Here is a 19941-nt window from a genome sequence, read left to right on the forward strand (position 1 = left end):
CATCTGCTTCGTGCCTGAACCCCTACTGCCGAGTAGCTGAGTAGCTGGGACCACAGCTGGGCAGGCCCAGTACACAGTGGGGATTTGGTCAGAATAGGGAACTTTTGTAGAACTGAAGAAAACTGAGGCAAGACATGTACTGCAGGTATCCTGTGTGGAGATGGCTACTCAGAGCCCGGGAAGGGGAGGCCAGTCCTGGCCGTAGACAGGCTGTCTGTACCCCAACCCCATCCTAAGAATCCAGGACCCCATGGCGCCAGTGGAGACTGTGGGTGGGCAGCTGGTTCCAGTCTGGGGACAGGTTCCTTCCCACTATTTCTGACGAGGGGTCGACTGAAGTTTGTTTGGAAGAAAATGTCAAAGTGAAAAACAGTGGAGTGATTCAGTCTTGCTTGCTGCCATTTGAAAGGAATGAAAGTGGGATTAACAACAACAACAAAAAAAACCACACACACACACACACACCACACACAAAATCCAAACCAAAACCAAAACAAAAACACCCTACTGTTTTAGAATCTGCCTCAGAAACAATAATCTTTTTGTTTTCTGTGTCATAATAAAATTAAGGGCTCACCCGAGCTTTGTTCTGCACTTGGACTGGTCTGCAGAGAGGCTGGTCTCTGAGTAACAATTTTGCAGCTACCAAGAAGCACTTCTCATTTCCAGAGTACCTACTGCAAGTAGGGTGCTGGGACAGAGGCAGGGTCTCAGGTGCATTGAGGGGAGGGGGTTGAACATCCTGTTGAGTGAGTAAAGGGTTAAGTCAGCATCAACCAGTGATATTTTTAAAGTGTTCATCAGAGCTTGTCTCTCACCTGATTAAAACACTCCAGGCCTTGGCCGGGCACGGTGGCTCACGCCTGTAATCCCAGCACTTTGGGAGCCCAAAGCAGGCAGATCACGAGGTCAGGAGATTGAGACCATCCTGGCTAACATGGAAACCCCATCTCTACTAAAAATACAAAAAAATTAGCCAGGCGTGGTGGCGGGCGCCTGTGGTCCCAGCTACTCCGGAGGCTGAGGCTGAGGCTGAGGCAGGAGAATGGCGTGAACTCAGAAGGCGGAGCTTGCAGTGAGCCAAGATCGCGCCACTGCACTCCAGCAAGGGCGACAGAGCGAGACTCCATCTAAAAAACAACAACAACAACAAAACACTCCAGGCCTTAAAATAAAATGTTAGCCCTTCTCCATCATTGTGGTAGGCTGTATAATAGCCACTAAAAGATATAAGTGGCTCATGCACTTTGGGAGGTCAAGGCAGGAGGATTGCCTGAGCTCAAGTTCGAGACCAGCTGCGCATCATGCTGAAACCCAGTCTTTACAAAAAATACAAAAAATAGCCAGTCATGGTGGCTCAAGGACCTGTGGTCCCAGCTACTCAGGAGGCTGAGGCAGGAGGATTGCTTGAACCCTGGAGGCGGAAGTTGTAGTGAGCCGAGATGGCACCATTGCACTCCAGCCTGGGCAACAGAGTAAGACCCTGTCTCAAACAAACAAATGAACAAAACAGATCCTAATTCTTGGAACCAGTCCATCTCACCTTATAAAGTAATAAGGTCTTTACAGATTAAGTGACTAAATTAAGATTCCTTTTCTTTTTTTTTTTCCTTTTGAAACAGGGTCTTGCTCTGTCACCTTGCAGAGCGCAAAAACATGCAGAGGCAAAAACATGACTCACTGTAGCCTCAATCTCCTGGGGCTTAAGCAATCCTCCTACCTCAGCCTCCTGAGTAGCTGGGACCACAGGTGTGCACCACCACACCCTGTCAATTTTTTTTTTTTTTTTTTTAGAGACAGGGGTCTTTGCTATGTTGCCCAGGCTGGTCTCGAACTCCTGAGCCAAACCCATCCTCCTGCCTTGGCTTCCCAAAGTGCTAGGTTTACAGGCATGAGCCACCACGCCCAGTCTCAAATTAAGATTCTGTATTTGGGGAAGACTATCCTGGAGTATCTGGGTGGCCCTAACCCAATCATAAGTGTCCTTATAAGAGGCAGACAAAGATGTTATACATACAGAAGAGGAGGAGGCCATGTGAAGTAGGAGGCAGAGACAGGGTCGATGCAGTCATAGGTTGAGGAGTGCCAGCAGCACCCACCAGGGTTGGAAGAACAAGGATAGGATTCTCCTCTAGACCCTGCAAAGGGAGCATGACCCTTGGGACACCTGATTTTGGCTTTTCCCAAGTTTTGGAAGATTTTGGCTCAGTGAAACTGATTTCAGACTTCTGGCCTCAGAACTATGGGAGAGTAAATTTCTGGTTTTTCTTTTCTTTTCTTTTCTTTTCTTTCTTTCTTTTTTTTTTTTTTTGAGACAGTTTCACTCTTGTTGCCCAAGCTGGAGTGCAATGGCTCCATCTCGGCTCACTGCAACCTCTGCCTCCCAGGTTCAAGTGATTCTCCTGCCTCAGCCTGCCCCCGAGTAGCTGGGATTACAGGCGTGCACCACCATGTCTGGCTAATTTTTTGTATTTTTAGTAGAAACAGGGTTTCGCCATGTTGGCCAGGCTGGTCTCTAACTCCTGACCTCAGGTGATCTGCCTGCCTCAGCCTCCCAAAGTGCTGGGATTACAGGCATGAGCCACCATGCCTGGCCACATTTCTGTTGTTTTAAGTCACCAAGTTCATGGCAACTTATAGCAGCCACAGGGCACTAATACAACCCTCTAAATAGCCCTGTGTGATCTGGCCCTGGCCCATGTTGCCGATCTCACCCTTACTCAGTTGGCTGTAGCCCCACCAAGGACCTTTTTCTGTTCTCAAAACTGGTCCAGCCTCAGGGCTCCTGCACTTATTAAATTCTTCCCCCAGATTTCCCAAGGCTAGCCCCTACTCATGATTTGGGTCTCTGCATAAATGTCACCTCTTCCCACAGGTCTTTCTTGACCACCTTAACCCAGAAATCACCTGTGGGTGACTCTGTGTCACATTCCCCCATTTTACTTTAGTCACAGCATTTGTCACTATCTGAAAGTATTATTCCTCCCTGGTTTATTACTTCTCATCCCCATCAGACAGTGGGATCCAACGACTGAAATCCTGTCATTTGTGGCAACACAGATGAACCTGGAGGACATCATGAGAGTAAAATAAGCCATGCATAGAAAGACAAACACCACATAGTCTCTCATATATGTGGAATGAAATAAAGAAGTTGATCTCGGCCAGGTGCAGTGGCTCACGCCTATAATCAATCCCAGCACTTTGGGAGGCCGAGGCGGGCGGATCACCTGATTTCAGGAGTTTGAGACCAGTCTGGTGAACATGGTGAAACCCCGTCTCTACTAAAATTACAAAAAAATTAGCTGGGTGTGCTGGCGGGCGCCTGTTATCCCAGCTACTCAGAAGGCTGAGGCAAGAGAATCGCTTGAACCTGGGAGGCAGAGGTTGCAGTGAGCCGAGGTCACGCCACTGCACTCGAGCCTGGGCAACAAGAGCAAAACGCCACCTCAAATAAATAAATAAATAAATAAATAAATAAATAAATAAATCGATCTCATAGTAGAGTAGAATAGTGGTTACAGGAGGCTGGGGTGTAGTGGGAGGATAGAGACAGATTGGTTAACAGGTACAAAATTACAGTTAGGGCTGGGCATGGTGGTTCACACCTGTAATTCCAGCACTTTGGAAGGTCAAGGCGGGTGGATCACTTGAGGCCAGGAGTGTGAAACCAGTCTGGGCAACATAGTGAGACCCCATCTCTACAAAAAATTTTTTACAACTTAGTTGGGACTGGGTTCGGTGGCTTATGCCTGTAATCCCACCACTTTGGGAGGCTGAGATGGGCAGATCACCAGGTCAGGAGTTTAAGACCAGCCTTGCCAACATGTTGAAACCCAGTCTCTACTACAGATACAAAAAGTTAGCCGGGCGTGGTGGCTCAAGCCTGTAATTCCAGCAAGACTCCATCTCAAAAAAAAAAAAATTGGCTGGGCTTGGTGGCATGCATCAGTAGTCTTAGCTACTAGGGAGGCTGAGGTGAGAAGATCGCTTGAGCCTGGGGGTTGGAGGCTGCAGTAAGCTATAATCATGCCACTGCCCTCCAGCCTGGGTGACAGAGTGAGACCTCACCTCAAAATAAATAAAAGGAAAAAGTAAAAACTACCAATATTGCACATTTCTTTTTTTTTTTTTTTTTTTTATATGGAGTCCTGCTCTGTCACCCAGGCTCTGGAGTGCAGTGGCACGATCTCGGCTCACTGCAACCTCCCTGGGTTCAAGTGATTCTCCTGCCTCAGCCTCCCGAGTAGCTGGGACTACAGGCACCCGCCATCATGCCTGGCTAATTTTTTTATATTTTTGTAGACGCAGGGTTTCACCATGTTGACCAGGATGGTCTCGAACTCATGACCTTTGGTGATCTCCCCACTTTGGCTTCCCAAAGTGATGGGATTATAGGCGTGAGCCACCGCACCTGGCCCTAGTATTATATATTTCAAAATACAGTAGCTAGAAGTGGGGATTTTGAATGTTCTCACCCCAAAGAAGCCATAAATATATGAGGTGATGGATATGCTAAGTACCTTGATTTGATTTTTTACACAATGTACACAGGTACCAAAACATCACATGGTACTCCACATCTAGGTACAATAATAGGTTGCTGCAAAAGTAATTGCGGTTTTTGCTATTACTTTTAAATGCAAAAAACCAAAATAACTTTTCCACCAACCTAATATTACATGTCAATTAAAAACAATTTTTTAAGTGGCTCTCCTTGAAGTGTAGGTATTTGGGGAAAAAAAATGTGGGAGCCAAGAAGGTCTTGTCTAGCTCGTTTCCACAGGGCCTGGCATGTAGTAGGTGTTCAGCAAACATTGGTTGATGAATGCATGAATGACCTATCTGTGCAAACCTGTAGGCTCAAGGGGTGTGTGTGTGTGTGTGTATATGTCTAAGGATTTTAGGGTGCATGTGTGGCAATGAAACTGTAACCTCGATATGACCTCCCACCTTCTGAGTGACCCCTCCTCCCTCATGCTGTCAGGAACTTTCTACGGAATATTTCATTTACTCTCTACAACGCTCTGTGAGGTTAAGTTTCCTTCAAATCTATATTACAGACGAGGAAACTGAGGCTCCGCGATCATCTAGGTTATATAAAATATGTTCAGAAGTGAAAACTGCATTAATAGGCAGAAAAGGACCTCCCCCTTCTCCTGCGCACCCACCCCTGGGAGCGGGGTCTCCTGGGACACTCTTCTATAAACTACAGAAAGGCGGCCGGGCGCGGTGGCTCACGCCTGTAAACCCAGCACTTTGGGAGGCCGAGGTAGGCGGATCATGAGGTCAGAAATTCGAGAACAGCCTGGCCAATATGGTGAAACCCTGTCTCTACTAAAATTACAAAAAAAAAAAAAAAAAAAATTAGCCAAGCGTGGTGGCGCGCGCCTGTAGTCCCAGCTACTCGGGAGGCTAAGGCAGGAGAATCACTTGAACCTGGGAAGTGGAGGTTGCAGTGAGCCGTGATTGCGCCACTGCACTCTAGCCTGTGCGACAGAGTGAGACTCTGTCTCAAAAGAAAAAAAAAAAAAAAATACAGGGTCTCACTGTGTTACCCAGGCTGGTCTCGAACTCTTGGCCTGAAGTTATCCTTTCACCTTAGCCTCCCAAAGTGCTCGGATCAGAGGCAGGAGCCACTGCATCCGGCCCCCCCGGGACTCTCCAAGAGTCGCTGCGCAGGGCCTAGGCCGAGGGTGCACAGCGCGCAGGAAGCGCCTGGGAGAGCGGTGCCCCCCGCGAGCCATCACCAGTTTATCCCTAGGCGCCGAAGCCACCACGGCTTGGGCGAGTGCCAGGAAATTCCCAGCAGGCGGTTTGCCCCGGGCGAGGCCGGCAAAGCGGTCTGGGTTGGTGCTGGGGGAGCAGATTCACGGACCCGGGGTTGTTTACTGGTCCCGGGAGTGGACGCGGCTGCCCACGAACCTGTCGCGGCTGGAGCGGCGGCGGCGAGCAAAGGGTTAAGGGGGCGGCCCTGGTGGCGGGGGCGGGGCTGGGATCTCGGCTGCACCTGGCGCCCCAGGCTCCCAGGCCCGACGCCTCCTGCAGCTCCGGGAGCAGCACCGGGATCGGGAGCCTTGGGGAAGAGCGGCGCGGGAGCCGGCACCCACCGCTGGAGGGGCGGCGACGGCGGCCGGAGCGACCTCGGGAGGCAAGCGGAGCCGCCATGGCCGAGTTCCCGTCGAAAGTGAGCACGCGGACCAGCAGTCCTGCGCAGGGCGCCGGGGCCTCGGTGTCGGCGCTGCGCCCGGACCTGGGCTTCGTGCGCTCCAGCCTCGGGGCGCTCATGCTGCTGCAGCTGGTGAGAGCGCGCGCGGGCCCACGGGGCTGGCCGGGGGCTCCTGGTCTGGCCGGAATGGGTGAGGGACTCCGGCGCTGCGTTCATTCTTCGCGAACCTTGCGCTCCCCACCCGGGCTCACAAGCTCACCGAAGCGCTGCGCGTACCCCTAGGACGCTTCCCGCACGGACGCCCTCAAGATGGCCCTGCAACCCTCTCACCACGAGACTCCCCCGTGGCCGTCCCTGCGAGTGACACTACAGAGTAGGGCCGTCCCTACTCTGTGCACCGTGTACAGAGTGCCCACAGCCCGTGCCCCATCGTGCCCCCTCCAAGGTGGTTACCAGCGGCCACAGAGAAGCCCCCACTGGAGCCACAGTCACTGCGCACAATCCCCCAACCCTTCCCACCCCTCCCTTCCCTCCTTTCTCTTTTTCACCCCTCTTTCTGCCCTGACAGTGCCCCCAGCCCTCCAGGGAACCCAGTCTGAGGCAAAGTCCACTCTCTAACCACCTTCTGCTCCCAGCGGCTCCGCGTGGCCGCACCCCAGAACATTCCTCATCTAATCTAGAGGGCACATCCGGCCCCCCAACACGCACACTCAGGCACTAAACTGTGGGCGCCCGCGCAGGAGCCGGGCTCTTCTAGCTTTCTCTGGGTGACCCGCCAGGTTTCAGCCGGTTTGGCTAGCCCCACGGGGCCTAGAAATCGCCCCCTGCGCCGGAGGGAGGGGTTTGTGGGTAGCCAGGGGCAAGACTTCTACTCTCTCCCAGAGCCCTGTACAGACCCCAACTGAGGCGGACCCATGGGAACATCCTCCACTCCCAGCCACAGGCCCGGATGTTAGCTGCTGCTTCTGCCACCCTTTCGTGAGGGTCTGGAAGCTGGGTGGGTACCCTGGGTGGGTGAGGGCCTGATACATTTTCAGAGGACTCGGGTGGATTTGGAGTTGGGCCGGGACCTATTTTCCTTTGCAATCCAGCAAGTGGACATTTACCACTGTCTCCTACTGCTGGGTGCTAGCAGGGCTGCCAGGCCCGAGCTGGAGGGCAGGGTGGTCGCTTTGGTGCCAGACGCTGGGCTGAGGTCCAGTCTCCCTCCGCTGACCTCTCCAGGTGCGGGCCCACCTCCACCTGGGTCAGTGCTATCTCATTTCAGGATTTCTCAGGTCTCTGTGGGCCCCCTCCGCAGCCTCTTAATCATCCTGGCGGGTTTGTTTAAAATTTAGATTATTGGACTCCACCCCCGGAAAAAATGTGCAATTGGAATTTGAATCTCAGGAAGTATAGCCAGAAATCTACATTTTTAACACTTCTCCCAGAGTTTTGTTTGTTTCTCTTTTGTTGGGTGGGGGAGAAGATTCTATCTTCTGAGGGAAGAGGTCTAGTTCCTGGAATGATTTAATTCTGCAGATGGGGAGAGCCACTGACCCCGCCACTGCTGGAGTGCTGGGCTCTGAGATGGTGGTGAGGGGCACAGCCATGAGCAGCTGCCAGGCTGCCCAGGGGAGAGCCAGGTGGGTGTGAGAAGTGGTGCAAAAGGGCAGAGGAGGAGGAGAGCAATTCCACGACCAGGAAGGCTTCTTGGAGGAGGTGGTTTTTGAGCAGAGACTTCACTGAAATCTGAGGCAGAGGCAGGGAAAGGGTGTTCCAAGGGCAGGGAACAGTGTGAGCGAAGATGTAGTGAGAGAAAGTTGAATTAATTTGCAGGGAGTAACCAACAGGTTGGTGGTGCTGGAGTTGAAGCACTTGTTTCTGATGTGGACAGAAGCCAAGGGCCTTGTGTAATCTCTGCAAGCCACAGGGTCTAGGGTCTGTTGGTGACCTTAAGAGGTTTTGGAACAGAAGAGGGATCTTGCTGGGTGGAGGATGATGACCAGCAAGATCCCTGTGAGGGATCCCTCAGCATGCCTGGTGAGGGGGATCCTGAGGCTGGCCCCTGACGGACAGGAGGATTGCTTGTGGCCAGAAGTTCAAGACCAGCCTGGGCAACATATTGAGACCCTGTCTTTACAAAAAAAGGAAAAAAAAAAAAAATAGCCAGGCATGGTGGCATGTACCTGTGGTCTCAGCTACTTGGGAGGCTTGTGCCTGGGAGTTCGAGGCTACCGTGACTTTGATCGCACCACTGCACTCCAGCCTAGGTGGATGAGACTTTGTCTCAAAAAAAAAAGAAAAGAAAGAAAGAGACTAACAATAGGGAGAATGGAAGACATTGGAGTAAGAGGAGGATGTTGCTGTGGGCTGCAAGGGTCTTGGTAGCTTCTTCTAGAGAAGGCTTGTGTTCCTGATTGGGGGGTGGGGGCGCATCCCTTGTGGGCTCAGCAATCCAGCCCTGAGCATCTGGGTCCCATTACATAAATGTAGACATTGAGGTCTAGGTAGAAGGACTCACCAGGAGTCCTGTAATAGAGCTTGGCACTTGGGTCTCTTGACTCTCACGGACTGGGTGTGAGGGGAAGTGGGCCCTTTTGCCCCCTACCTGCAGTGCCTTTGGGAGGATGAGGGTCTCCCATTAGAGTTCTGAAAATGACCTGCACATTTTAGTGCCTTAGAAATCTGCTTGTTGGGGCCAGGTGTGGTGGCTCACGCCTGTAATCCCAGCACTTTGGGAGGCCGAGGCGGGCGGATCACAATGCAGGAGATCGAAACCATCCTGGCTAACACGGTGAAACCCCATCTCTACTAAAAATACAAAAAATTAGCCGGGTGTGGTGGCGGGCACTTGTAGTCCCAGCTACTGGGGAGGCTGAGGCAGGAGAATGGTGTGAACCCGGGAGGTGGAGCTTGCAGTGAGCTGAGATCACGCCACTGCACTCCAGCCTGGGCGACAGAGTGAGACTGTCTCAATAAAAAAGGAGAAGTCTGCTTGTTGGAGAAGCTGCATCCTGAGCTGTTTCTCTGGCAACAGATAGTTCTACTGGGTCTGAAATGGGGTATATGGGCGTTCATCCAACAGGCACCGCCATCTGCTGGGAAGCCATCGTAGCTCCCATCTATCAGGCCAGCACTAGGCTCAGGCCCTTTGCCAAGGGCTTTAGATCCTCTTAGTCGGCCCCATTTTACAGGTGAGGAAACTAAGGCTCAGAGGTCAGTTCTTTGCCCAAGATCTCACAGCCCTCCTCACAGGAGTGATTTTTCTGACTTTTCTGGCCCATGGTCTTAATGACCACATGTGGCTTTGCTGCTACCTTCCCAGGGTTTGTCATAGAGGGAGTGGTGGGGACCCCGGGCCCAGTGCCCACTTTCCAGGAGCTCTTGGTCAGTGAGAGAGGTGCCCAGAGGATGTGCTTCTCCCAGAGGGATCGGAGAAGGCTGCATGGAGCAGGAAATAAATGAGAAGATGAAAGCTAATTCCCCATCAGACCCCTCTGTTTCCCAGGATTTGATGAATGTTCCTGGTGTGCTGGGAGGAAGGGGAGGTGGGTAGAAAAGCCTCCAGCTCCTGGAGAAGGAGATACACTTTTCATTCAGCATCAGAATGTGTCCTGAAGAACCAGCCTCAGTATTCTTCACAGATGTCTGGTGGTGGTCATTGATTTATCACTATCCTTATTCCTTGTAGATTCAGAAAGAACACCAAATGGAATATGATATTAAATCACGTAAGACAGAAGAGTTAAAGCAATGTGTCTTTAAAAGCTGGTAGTGTGGAGGGGAGAATTGACTTGCAGCAAGTTTGAGGCTGTTGATTCTTTGTTGAACTTCCTAGCAGCCTAGGCAAAAAGGGAAACGAAGAATCTATGCAGATAGCCTCTAAAAAAGGAGGCAGGTCTTTGTTTTTTTTAATTTATTTTTTCTGACCAGTGGATTCATGTCACAAGGCATGCAAGTTTGATTTACAGACAACTCTTTTGGTTAAAAAAAAAAAGGCCTCAGTGCTATACATTTTTGTGTGACTCAGGTCACACAATGCAGAAGGCGTGGTTATTTGTTTAAGGGGAGCTCCCAAAGCCTTTTTACAATAAGTATAAAGTAGTGCTATTAGGTGCCCATCTCTTATTTTTTCAAGCCTCCCCAAGCCGTGGGGAGAAGGATGATCTTATCCGGATTTATTAATAAGTAAATAGGCTCAGAGAGGGTGAGGAACTTGTCCAAGGTCACACAGGATAGAGTGACAGCTTGGCTTTGCACTTTGATCTGGAAATCCAAAACCTGACTCTAGCTATGCTTCCTCATCTTGTTTATTTTGGGGGTATGAAGTTCTAGAGTGCTTTGGAGGGGTAAAAGGGGGACTTCAGGAAGGGAGACTCATCAGGGGCCAAGGCCATCAGAGACGGCTTCCTGCCATAGGAAGGGAGAAGGAGGATCAGGACAGACCAGAGCTTGTACAGAGACCTGTCAGTCAGTAGGCGCCCTTGAGGCCCAGGACGTGGAAGCTGTGTGAATGCCCTATGGCAGTAAGGCCATTTGGTTTGGTACCTTCTGTCCTTCCATTTTGCCCCACCTCCTGGGATTGGGGGTGGCCACACAATTCCCACTTAGGTGAATAACAGATCAAAACTTCACCTAGCTGGGCAGGTGGCAGGGTGGCACATGCCTGTAGTTCCAGTTACTTGGGAGGCTGAGGCAGGAAGATTGCTTGAGCCTCGGAGTTTGAGGCTGCAGTAAGACTTGATCACGTCACTGCACTCTAGCCTGGGTGACAGAGTAAGACCCCTACTTTTTTTTTTTCCTCAAGACAAGGTCTTGCTCTGTCACCCAGGCTGGAGTGTAGTAGTGTGATCACAGCTCACTGCAACCTCAACCTCCCAGCCTCAGGCGATCCTGCCACCTCAGGCCTCCTGAGTATCTGGGACTACAGGTACATGCCACAATGCTTGGCTAAGTTTTTATATTTTTTGTAAATACGGGATTTCATCATGGTGCCCAGACTGGTCTATAACTCCTGGGCTCCAGCAATCCATCTGCCTTGGCCTCCCAAAGTGCTCACAGGTGTGAGCCACTGCACCCAGCTCTCTACTCTTAACAACAACAAAAAATAGAAGAGAAGGCTGAGGCAGGAGAATCGCTTGAACTCGGGAGGCAGAGCCCTTGCAGTGAGCCGAGATCACATCACTGCACTCCAGGCTGGGTGACAGAGCAAGACCTTGTCTCAAACAAAAAAATAAAAATAAAAAGAAATTAGGTAAATAAAGGTATGAAAAAAATGGACCCAGCTTGCCGTGCGCTCATACAGAATATCCCTAGGTGTATTGCCGTGGGGGAAAAGCATGGCTTGGCGCATGCACAGAGAGCACCCATCTGTGGTTAAGTGAGGATATGGGTTTTATGTAGAAATATGCATCCACTCACCCTGGAATGAGACACACGGCATGTGGTTGCCTGGGGGTGAGGGCAGCTGTGGGGCGTGGTCAGTCAGGGATGAGAGAGATTGCATTTTCATGATTACCCTTTCTACCATTGGAGTGCTTTGTATCATGTCTCTGTAATTTTTTTCAAAGAATAAAACAATTCCATCTCCCTAGATCTCCCTGATCTTCCATCTCCCTAGATCTCCCTAGATCTCCATGATCTATGGGGTGGCATGGAGATTGTTGATGGGAACACAGGCCTGGATGCTGAGAGCCTTGGGTTCAACGGACTCCGTTCCTTTCTGGCTGCGTGATCGTAGGGGAATTTCCGAATTTCCCTGAGCCTCACTTCCTTGTCTGTCAGATGGTGGTGGCAGGATCTAGATCATGCCTGCGAAGAGCTAGCCTAGCACTGTATGTGGGAATGAAGGACAGTTTGGATTCACAGGGTTACAGGATCCGTGGGTTCTTATGCAAGCATAAGAGGTCCCTTTGCAGCATCTCCAACATGAACTTGCATGCTTCCAGAGGCAGAGAGCTCAGTTCTTCTTAAGGCTCCCTGCTCCATCCTTGGGCACTTGAGAGTGTTGGAAAGTTCTTCCTTATGGTGATACCGGCTCTGTCTCCAGCCCCAGGAGGCAGACCAGCTCCTCTGCAGATGGAGGGCAGGGCAGGGACTGAAAGTCAGCTCTGGTCTCCAGGAAGGGGCTGCCTAGATGAGATTGTTGGAGTCTGAGAGAGGTGTGAGCAGGGCTTGGTCACACTGGGATTGCAGTGTTGGAGACTCGCGGGGCCTCCCTTAGCACTGAGATTTGTGGGTGGTTCAGTCTTTTTAGTACAGCATTCCAGGCTCCGCATGCCCAGTATCTTCATCCAACCCCGCTCCGCTGCACAGAGCAATAAATGCCTTGTATTGTTAATTCCCCCGACACTCCCCACTTACTGCCACTGGGGAAGTATTGAGTGTTTGGGAATTAATTTGTAATTACATTTTGAATATATGAATACATTCTCCTCACAAAATAAAAACCTGTACAGATTACGCTAAAGCTGTAGTTGGGTTACCCACCTCTGTCCCTAAGGGGACAACTATTTGGGGTGTTTCTAGTCTTTTTTCCTGTGCATTTTTGAAAACATTGATGGTTTTATTCTGTATCCTTTGTTCAGCAAGTTGCTTTTCTCATATTCAGTGCATCTGAGAGCTCTTCGTGCGCTCTGTCGTCCAGGCTGGAGTGCAGTGGTGTAATCTCCGCTCACGGCAACCTCTGCCTCCCGGGTTCAAGAGATTCTCCTGCCTCAGCCTCCCGAGTAGCTGGGACTACAGATCCCTGCCACCACACCCAACTAATTTTTGTATTTTTAGTAGAGACGGGGTTTCATCATGTTGGCCAGGCTGGTCTTGAACTCCTGACCTCAGGTGATCTGCCTGTCTTGGCCTCTCAAAGTGCTGGGATTACAGGCATGAGCCACTGCGCCCCGCCACTCTTCATGTTCTGAGACTTGTCTTCCTTCCCTGTAAACTGTTGTGGAGTAACCCATAGTGTCCCGGTAGCCTCTGCTCATTTAGCTGTTTCTCTACTGATGGAATTGTTTTATTCTTTGAAAAAAAATTACAGAGACATAATACAAAGCACTCCAATGGTAGAAAGGGTAATCATGAAAATGCAATTTCTCTCATCCCTGACTGACCACACCCCACAGCTGCCCTCACCCCCAGGCAACCACATGCCATGTGTCTCATTCCAGGATGAGTGGATGCATATTTCTACATAAAACCCATATCCTCACTTAACCACAGATGGGTGCTCTCTGTGCATGCGCCAAGCCATGCTTTTCCCCCACGGCAATACACCTAGGGATATTCTGTATGAGCGCACGGCAAGCTGTGTCCATTTTTTTCATACCTTTATTTACCTAATTTTCTTTTTCTTTTTCTTCATTTTTTTGTTTGAGACAAGGTCTTGCTCTGTCACCCAGCCTGGAGGGCAGTGATGTGATCTCGGCTCACTGCAAGGGCTCTGCCTCCCGGGTTCAAGTGATTCTCCTGTCTCAGCCTCTTAAGGAGCTGGGATTACAGGCACATGCCACCATGGCCTGGCTAATTTTTGTATCTTTAGTGGAGATGGGGTTTCACCATGTTGGCCAGGCTGGTCTCAAACTCCTGACCTCATGTGATCCGCCCGCCTCGGCCTCCCAAAGTACTGGGATTATAGGCGTGAGCCACCGCACCCAGCCCCTAATTTTTTTAATGGGTAATGTATTTACAATGCTCAAGAATAAAATAAACTGGGAAAGAGTACAGTGAAAAATCTCTGTTCCTTTTTGGTTAAAGTTGACTCCTTCATGCCCACTCTCAGTTTCCTACATCCCATTTTAAGACTTTCTTTAAGGAGATCTATGCAAATGTGGCTCTAGATTCCTGTCTGTCCTCAGTTATATACTCTCCCCAAGATATATAGTCTAGCCACATCCTTCTGCACTTTTTCTTTTACACTTAAAAAATGAATCTTGGGGGTCCTTTTGTCTCAGTGTGTGGAGTGCAATTGCTTCTTCCTTTATGGCTTCTGTAGTGTTCCATCATGCAGCTGTGGTGTGACTGGGTGGTCAGTCCCTTTGTTGACTGACACTTTGGGTTTTCCATTCCTTTGCTGTTGCACACCCTGCTGCAAGAAATGCCACCAAGTGCATCTGTATGATACGTTTCCAGAAGTGGGACTGCTGGGTGGGAGGGTATGTGCATTTGGGATTGTGATGTAGATTGCCAAATGCCTTCCGGAGAGGTCACACCCTTCCTGCCTGCAACAGCATGCCTCCTGGAAGGTTCCTGTTCCCACAGCCTCCCAACATGGTGATTTAACACACTTCTGGATGTGCCCCAATCTAATAGACCAAAATGATAGGTCAATGTACTATCATTTTCATTTCTCTTTCTTTTTTTTTTTTTTGAGACAGAGTCTCACTCTGTCACCCAGCCTGGAGTGTAGTGGCATGATCTTGACTCACTACAACCTCTGCCTCCTGGGTTCAAGCAATTCTCTGGCCTCAGGCTCCCGAGTAGCTGGATTACAGGTGCCCACCACCAAGCCCGGCTAATTTTTGTAATTTTAGTAGAGACGGGGTTTTGCCATGTTGGCCAAGATGGTCTTGAACTCCTGACCTCAGGTGATCTGCTGCCTCAGCCTTCCAAAGTGCTGGGATTACAGGCATGAGCCACGATGCCCAGCTAATTTTCATATTTTTAGTAGAGACAGGGTTTCGCCATGTTGGCCAGACTGGCCTCAAACTCCTGACCTCAGGTGATCTGCCTGCCTCAGCCTTCCAAAGTGCTGGGTTGGTCCCTCCTGTTTGTCCAATGGGGAGAGGCCAGGGTGGTACCCCAGGGTCTCACAGGGAGTTGTGGGCAGGGAGACAGGTCAAAGGTGAGGCAGGGCCCAAAGCCTGAGCTGCTAGGGAACAGACCCAGGCCTGTTCTGGGATATTCCAGCTTTTATTTGGGGCTGGGGTCAGATACTAGATGAGCTTTTTCACATCTGCCACTCTGTGTGAGGGTGGCAGGATGGGAGCACTGTACCCCTAACTTTTTTTTTTCTTTTTTTTTTTTGAGACGGAGTCTCGCTCTGTCCCCCAGGCTGGAGTGCAGTGGTGCAATCTCAGCTCACTGCAAGCTCCGCCTCCTGAGTTCATGCAATTCTCAGCTTCCTGAGTAGCTGCGACTACAGGTGCCTGCCACCACGCCCTGCTAATTTTTTGTATTTTTTAGTAGAGATGGGATTTCACCATGTTAGCCAGGATGGTCTTGATCTCCTGATCTCATAATCCACCCGCCTCAGCCTCCCAAAGTGCTGGGATTATAGGCGTGAGCCACCGTGTCCAGCGCCCACCCCCCAACTTTTTTTTGAGACAGGGTGTCACTTTGTCACCCAGGCTGGAGTGCAGTAGTGTGATCATGGCTCACTGCAGCCTCGACCTCCCGGGCTCACATGATCCTCCTGCCTCAGCCTCCCAAGTAGCTGGGACCACAGGCATGCGCCACAATGCCTGGCTAATTGGCTAATTTTTGTTTTGTTTTGTTTTGTTTTGTTTTAGAGATGGGGATCTTGCTTATGTTGCTCAGGCTGGTCTCAAATTCCTGGGCTTAAGCATTCCTCCTACCTCAGCCTCCTAAAGTGCTCGGTTTGCAGGTATGAGCTCCCCTTCCCCTGTCACCCAGGATGTGGGGACACTCCCCTGGAGACTACTTTATTTGAAGAGAGCATTACTGCTCTTGAGGCCAGAGCTGAGAGGGGGCAGTGGCAGAACTCGAACCCAGGGCAACTGGGATAACAAGAAGTTTATAGTCTCAGCACCCCAAGGCCACCTCATCCTTCCATCGGCCCCTCCAGAGAAAGAACCAGCTGCTTTTGGGAGCATATAGAGCTTCACCAGCCCCGTGTACCCTGGTCTTGGCCTGCTGGAGGAATGGGGGGTGCTAAAGTGAGGGTCTTCCTCTCTCCCTGGACTTCCTGCGATGCTGGTTCTACACCCAATGCTGGCACTGATGTTCTGGGTGACATGAACATCAGGGGCCTGGCAAGGTAGTTGCGGGGGTGGGGATTGGAGGGAATGAATGCAGGGCTCCACCTGGGACTTTACAAGGAGGGTAAGGCCTTCCTGGGAACGCTCTGTGTGGCTGGAGGGGCCTGGGTGCTGGGGAGACTCGGGTAGGCTTTGTGGGGTAGGCCTAGGAGACCCTGGGAAGGAGGGAGGAAACAGAGAAGGGGACCAGCAGGCAGGGAGCTCTGAGTTTCTGAGATCCCACCTGCGAGTGCTGCCACCTGCTCTGGGAGCCAGAGAGGGCCTTGGAGTGTCACTCAAGAGGCCCCCACCTGCCTTCACACACCTGGGGGCTGCCTGTGGAGGGAGGACCTGCTTGGTCTGACCAGAGGGCAGAATGGGAATGGGGTAGGATTAAGTAGGGAGCAGTTTGAGTTCAAGTTGGGAAGACTCTTTTTCTTTTCTTTTTTTTGAGACGGAGTTTTGTTCTTGTTGCCCAGGCTAGAGTGCAATGGCGCGATCTTGGCTCACTGCAACCTCTGCCTTCCAGGTTCAAGCAATTCTCCTGCCTCAGCCTCCCAAGTAGCTGGGATTACAGGTGCCCGACACCATGCCCATCTAATTTTTTTTTGTATTTTTAGTAGAGATGGGGTTTCACCATGTTAGCCAGGCTGGTCTAGAACTCCCGACCTCAGGTGATCCACCTGCCTCGACCTCCCAAAGTGCTGGAATTACAGGTGTGAGCCACCATGCCCAGCTGGGAAGACTTTTCTAAAGCCCTAAGGGGAGACCTCACAGCAAGGATGCAGTGGTAGTGGCTCCTTGGCTGCAAGTACACGTGGGGGCTGTAGGACCTTGCTGGGGTTCTAGGGGTGGCTCAGCCACTGGGGTAGGTGTGCTGCAACCTCTTCTGCCTTTGGCATTGAAATGCTCTCTGCTCTGAGACCCAGGACTCAGAAATAACAGATGATATGATGAATGCCTTGGAGGAGGACCAGGTCTGAGCCCCCACCTCCAGCATCGTCCTCCTGCCATAGCCCCAGGAAGCAGGGCCCCTGTGGGAGGTGGGGGTGGGGTGGTTGTGGCCTGGGGTGGGGACCCTGGCTGCCAGGCTCCCCACTGTGTTCCCAGGGCCTAGAACAGCGCCTGGCACAGTTTGTTTAATGACTGAATGACTCTGTTTGGTGACTTACATGCCCATTTTTCCTATGACAAAAGAGAGCTCAGGGCTGTTTGGTACTGCCCAGGTCTAGTGGATCTGGGGCTGGGTTCCGAGTCTGCTGTCGCCTTCCTGGAGAGCAGGGATGACTCCAGGATCCTCGAATGCTGGAGTGCATGGCACGGGAATTCCAAGGTGCCCTCCCTTTCGCACAGGCAGGGGGTGGTGTGTGGCTGTGTTGTGGCCAGCTCAGGCGCCCGGAGCCTCTGTCCCCTGCCCCTTTGTCTCATGTGATACAATGGGTGGCTTTTTGTCCCCATAAAGTCCCTTTCACTGTAGAGAGAAGGGCCAGAGCGGGGGTGGGGGCCGAGCCTGGCCAGGCTGAGTTCTGAGTGTTCTTGGCTTGCCCAGATGTGTCCCCAGTGAGGGGGACCCCAGAAAGGGTTTACTTTGCCACCCTGGGTGTGCGTTTCCTGGATGGAGCAGTGGGGAGAGAGAGGCTGGAGCTGGAGAAGGACTCGGGGGTCTGGAAAGCACTCGGGGTCCATAGATGGACTTGGGGGCGGGGGAAGGACTCGGGGGCTGTGGAAGGACTCGGGGGCTGTGGAAGGACTTGGGCTCGGGATGGACTCGGGGGTTGGAGATGGACTCAGGGGCTGGGGATGGACTCGGGGGCCGGGTAAGGACTCAGGGGCCAGGCAAGGACTCAGGGGCCAGTAAAGGACTCGGGGGCTAGAAAAGGGGGTTGTGGATAGACTTGGGGACTGTGGATGGACTCGGGGGCCATGGAAAGATTCGCTGCCTTGGCCCCTTTGGCCGTCACATTGTTTCTAAAACCTTTGGTTCAGTCACCCATGTTTAAAAAGCTGACTTTTGCCAGGTGCAGTGGCTCACACCTGTAATCCCAGCACTTTGGGAGGCCAAGGCAGGTGGATCACCTGAGGTCAGGAGTTTGAGACCAGCCTGGCCAATATGGTGAAACCCTGTCTCTACCAAAAATACAAAAATTAACCGGGCATGGTGGTGGCACGCACCTGTAGTCCCCGCTACTTAGGAGGTTGAGGCAGGAGAATGACTTGAACCGAGGAGGCAGAGGTTCCAGTGAGCCAAGATTGCGTCACTGCACTCCAGGCTGGGCAACAAAGTGAGACTCCATCAAATAAATAAATAAATAAATAAATAAATAGCTGATTTGCACATAAAATCCAGACTTTTAGTGTCTCTTGAAAAATTAGAAACTTTGGTCACCCCAGGCCTGCATTCCCAGCAGCCACTCCAGGGACTCCCCAGCCCACTGTGGTCATTCCTGTGACCTGCCAGCCCTGGCAGCTGCTGAGCTTAAGCCCTGGTGTCCTCCAGGCCCCGGCTGCCTTCCTGCCTCATGGCTGCCCTCTCTGGGATTTCCCTCCCCCAGCCCCGGACTGTCTCACAGCCTTCACTACTGCTCACGACTGTTATGGCTTTTAACGTTTTCTTTCACCTAGTTTCATATGTATGACACACCTGTGAGGTGACCAGGTGTCCCCCTAGGGCCCCCATACCCTAATTCCCTCACTTGTCAGATGAGGAAACAGACCAGAAAGGTTAGGTGACTCCCCCAAGGCCACACAGTGAGCCCACAAAGGTCTGACGCTACCCCGGAAGTGAAGAGAGTGAAAAGAGTTGGGGTGACTGTCTTTGCATGACAGTTAGCTCAGTGCCCATAGGGTTGGTCGAACCCCTCCCTTTGGGGCCCCTGGAGGAGGCCCGTGTTCAGGAGTGTTAACCTCAGGCCGTGGGGAATCTCAGAGATCAGTGAGCCAAACCTCCCTGCTTCCACTGTGCCAAGGGGTAAAGGCGTCTGCCCAAGGCCCCTCAGCCTCTGAGGAGCGGAGAGAGTGCAGCTCCAAGGGAGATCTGAGGGTGGGCTGGATTTCTGAGGCCTCCTGTGGGAGCACCACTGCCTTATCTGTCAGGTGGGTGGGGCTGGCACGGGCGTGGGTCCTTATCTGTGCCCGGGCTGTGCCTGGTACTTGAATGTGGATACCGTCATTCTCTCAGTGAGGCCTCACACTCCTGAGGAGCCGCACACACCATGGCGAATGCAGGAAAGTAGGCCCAGGGTGCTGACTTGAAAAGCCATGTTCTTAACCCCTCAGGGTGATCATGACACCTGGCCATGTTGAATATTAAGCCTATGCTGGTTGCCGGTCTAAGTACCTTGCTCAAAACTACCCTAGCGCCCAGGCAGGAGGATTGGTTAAGCCTAGGAGTTCTAGGCTAGCCTGGGCAACACAGGGAGACCCCACCTCTACAAAAATTAAAAATAGCTAGGTGTGGTGATGCATGCCTGTAGTCCCAGCTACTCGGGAGGATGAGGTGGGAGGATCGCTTGAACCCAGGAGGTCGAGGCTGCAGTGAGCTACAGTAGTGCCACTGCACTTCAGCCTGGGTGACGAAGTGAGACTCTGTCTCAAAAACCAAACCAAACCAAACCACCCTAGGCGGTAGACGCATTTTGAAGATGAAGGAAGATGAAGACTAAGGCACAGAGAGGCTAAGCCACTTGCCTGAGGTCACACAGCTAGTAAAGTTGGCAGGGTCAGAGCGTGAACTCAAGGAGTCTATACATTACCCCTCCAACAGAACTGATGCCAGTGTCACTCAGGTGAACAAGGTTATGACACCCATCCACAGAT

General features: G+C 51.6%; 3 protein-coding genes across 3 annotated transcripts in view; 1 reads left to right on the forward strand and 2 right to left on the reverse strand.

The window, feature by feature from the left end:
* Positions 1 to 19941, forward strand: part of PLLP (plasmolipin) — a 194887-nt gene that overhangs the window by 162001 nt on the left and 12945 nt on the right. The window contains exon 2 of the mRNA XM_050773115.1: positions 6047 to 6301. Within this exon, the coding sequence (XP_050629072.1) occupies positions 6167 to 6301 (135 nt within the window). The 5' untranslated portion in view covers positions 6047 to 6166. The remainder of the gene's footprint in view (positions 1 to 6046; positions 6302 to 19941) is intronic.
* The window catches only part of COQ9 (coenzyme Q9), a 292337-nt gene that overhangs the window by 158611 nt on the left and 113785 nt on the right, over positions 1 to 19941 (reverse strand). The gene's annotated exons all lie outside the window — the stretch shown is intronic.
* CX3CL1 (C-X3-C motif chemokine ligand 1) overlaps positions 1 to 19941 on the reverse strand; it is a 338913-nt gene that overhangs the window by 88600 nt on the left and 230372 nt on the right. The gene's annotated exons all lie outside the window — the stretch shown is intronic.

This window comes from Macaca thibetana, chromosome 20, assembly GCF_024542745.1.
Source record: "Macaca thibetana thibetana isolate TM-01 chromosome 20, ASM2454274v1, whole genome shotgun sequence".
NCBI classification, from domain to species: domain Eukaryota; kingdom Metazoa; phylum Chordata; class Mammalia; order Primates; family Cercopithecidae; genus Macaca; species Macaca thibetana.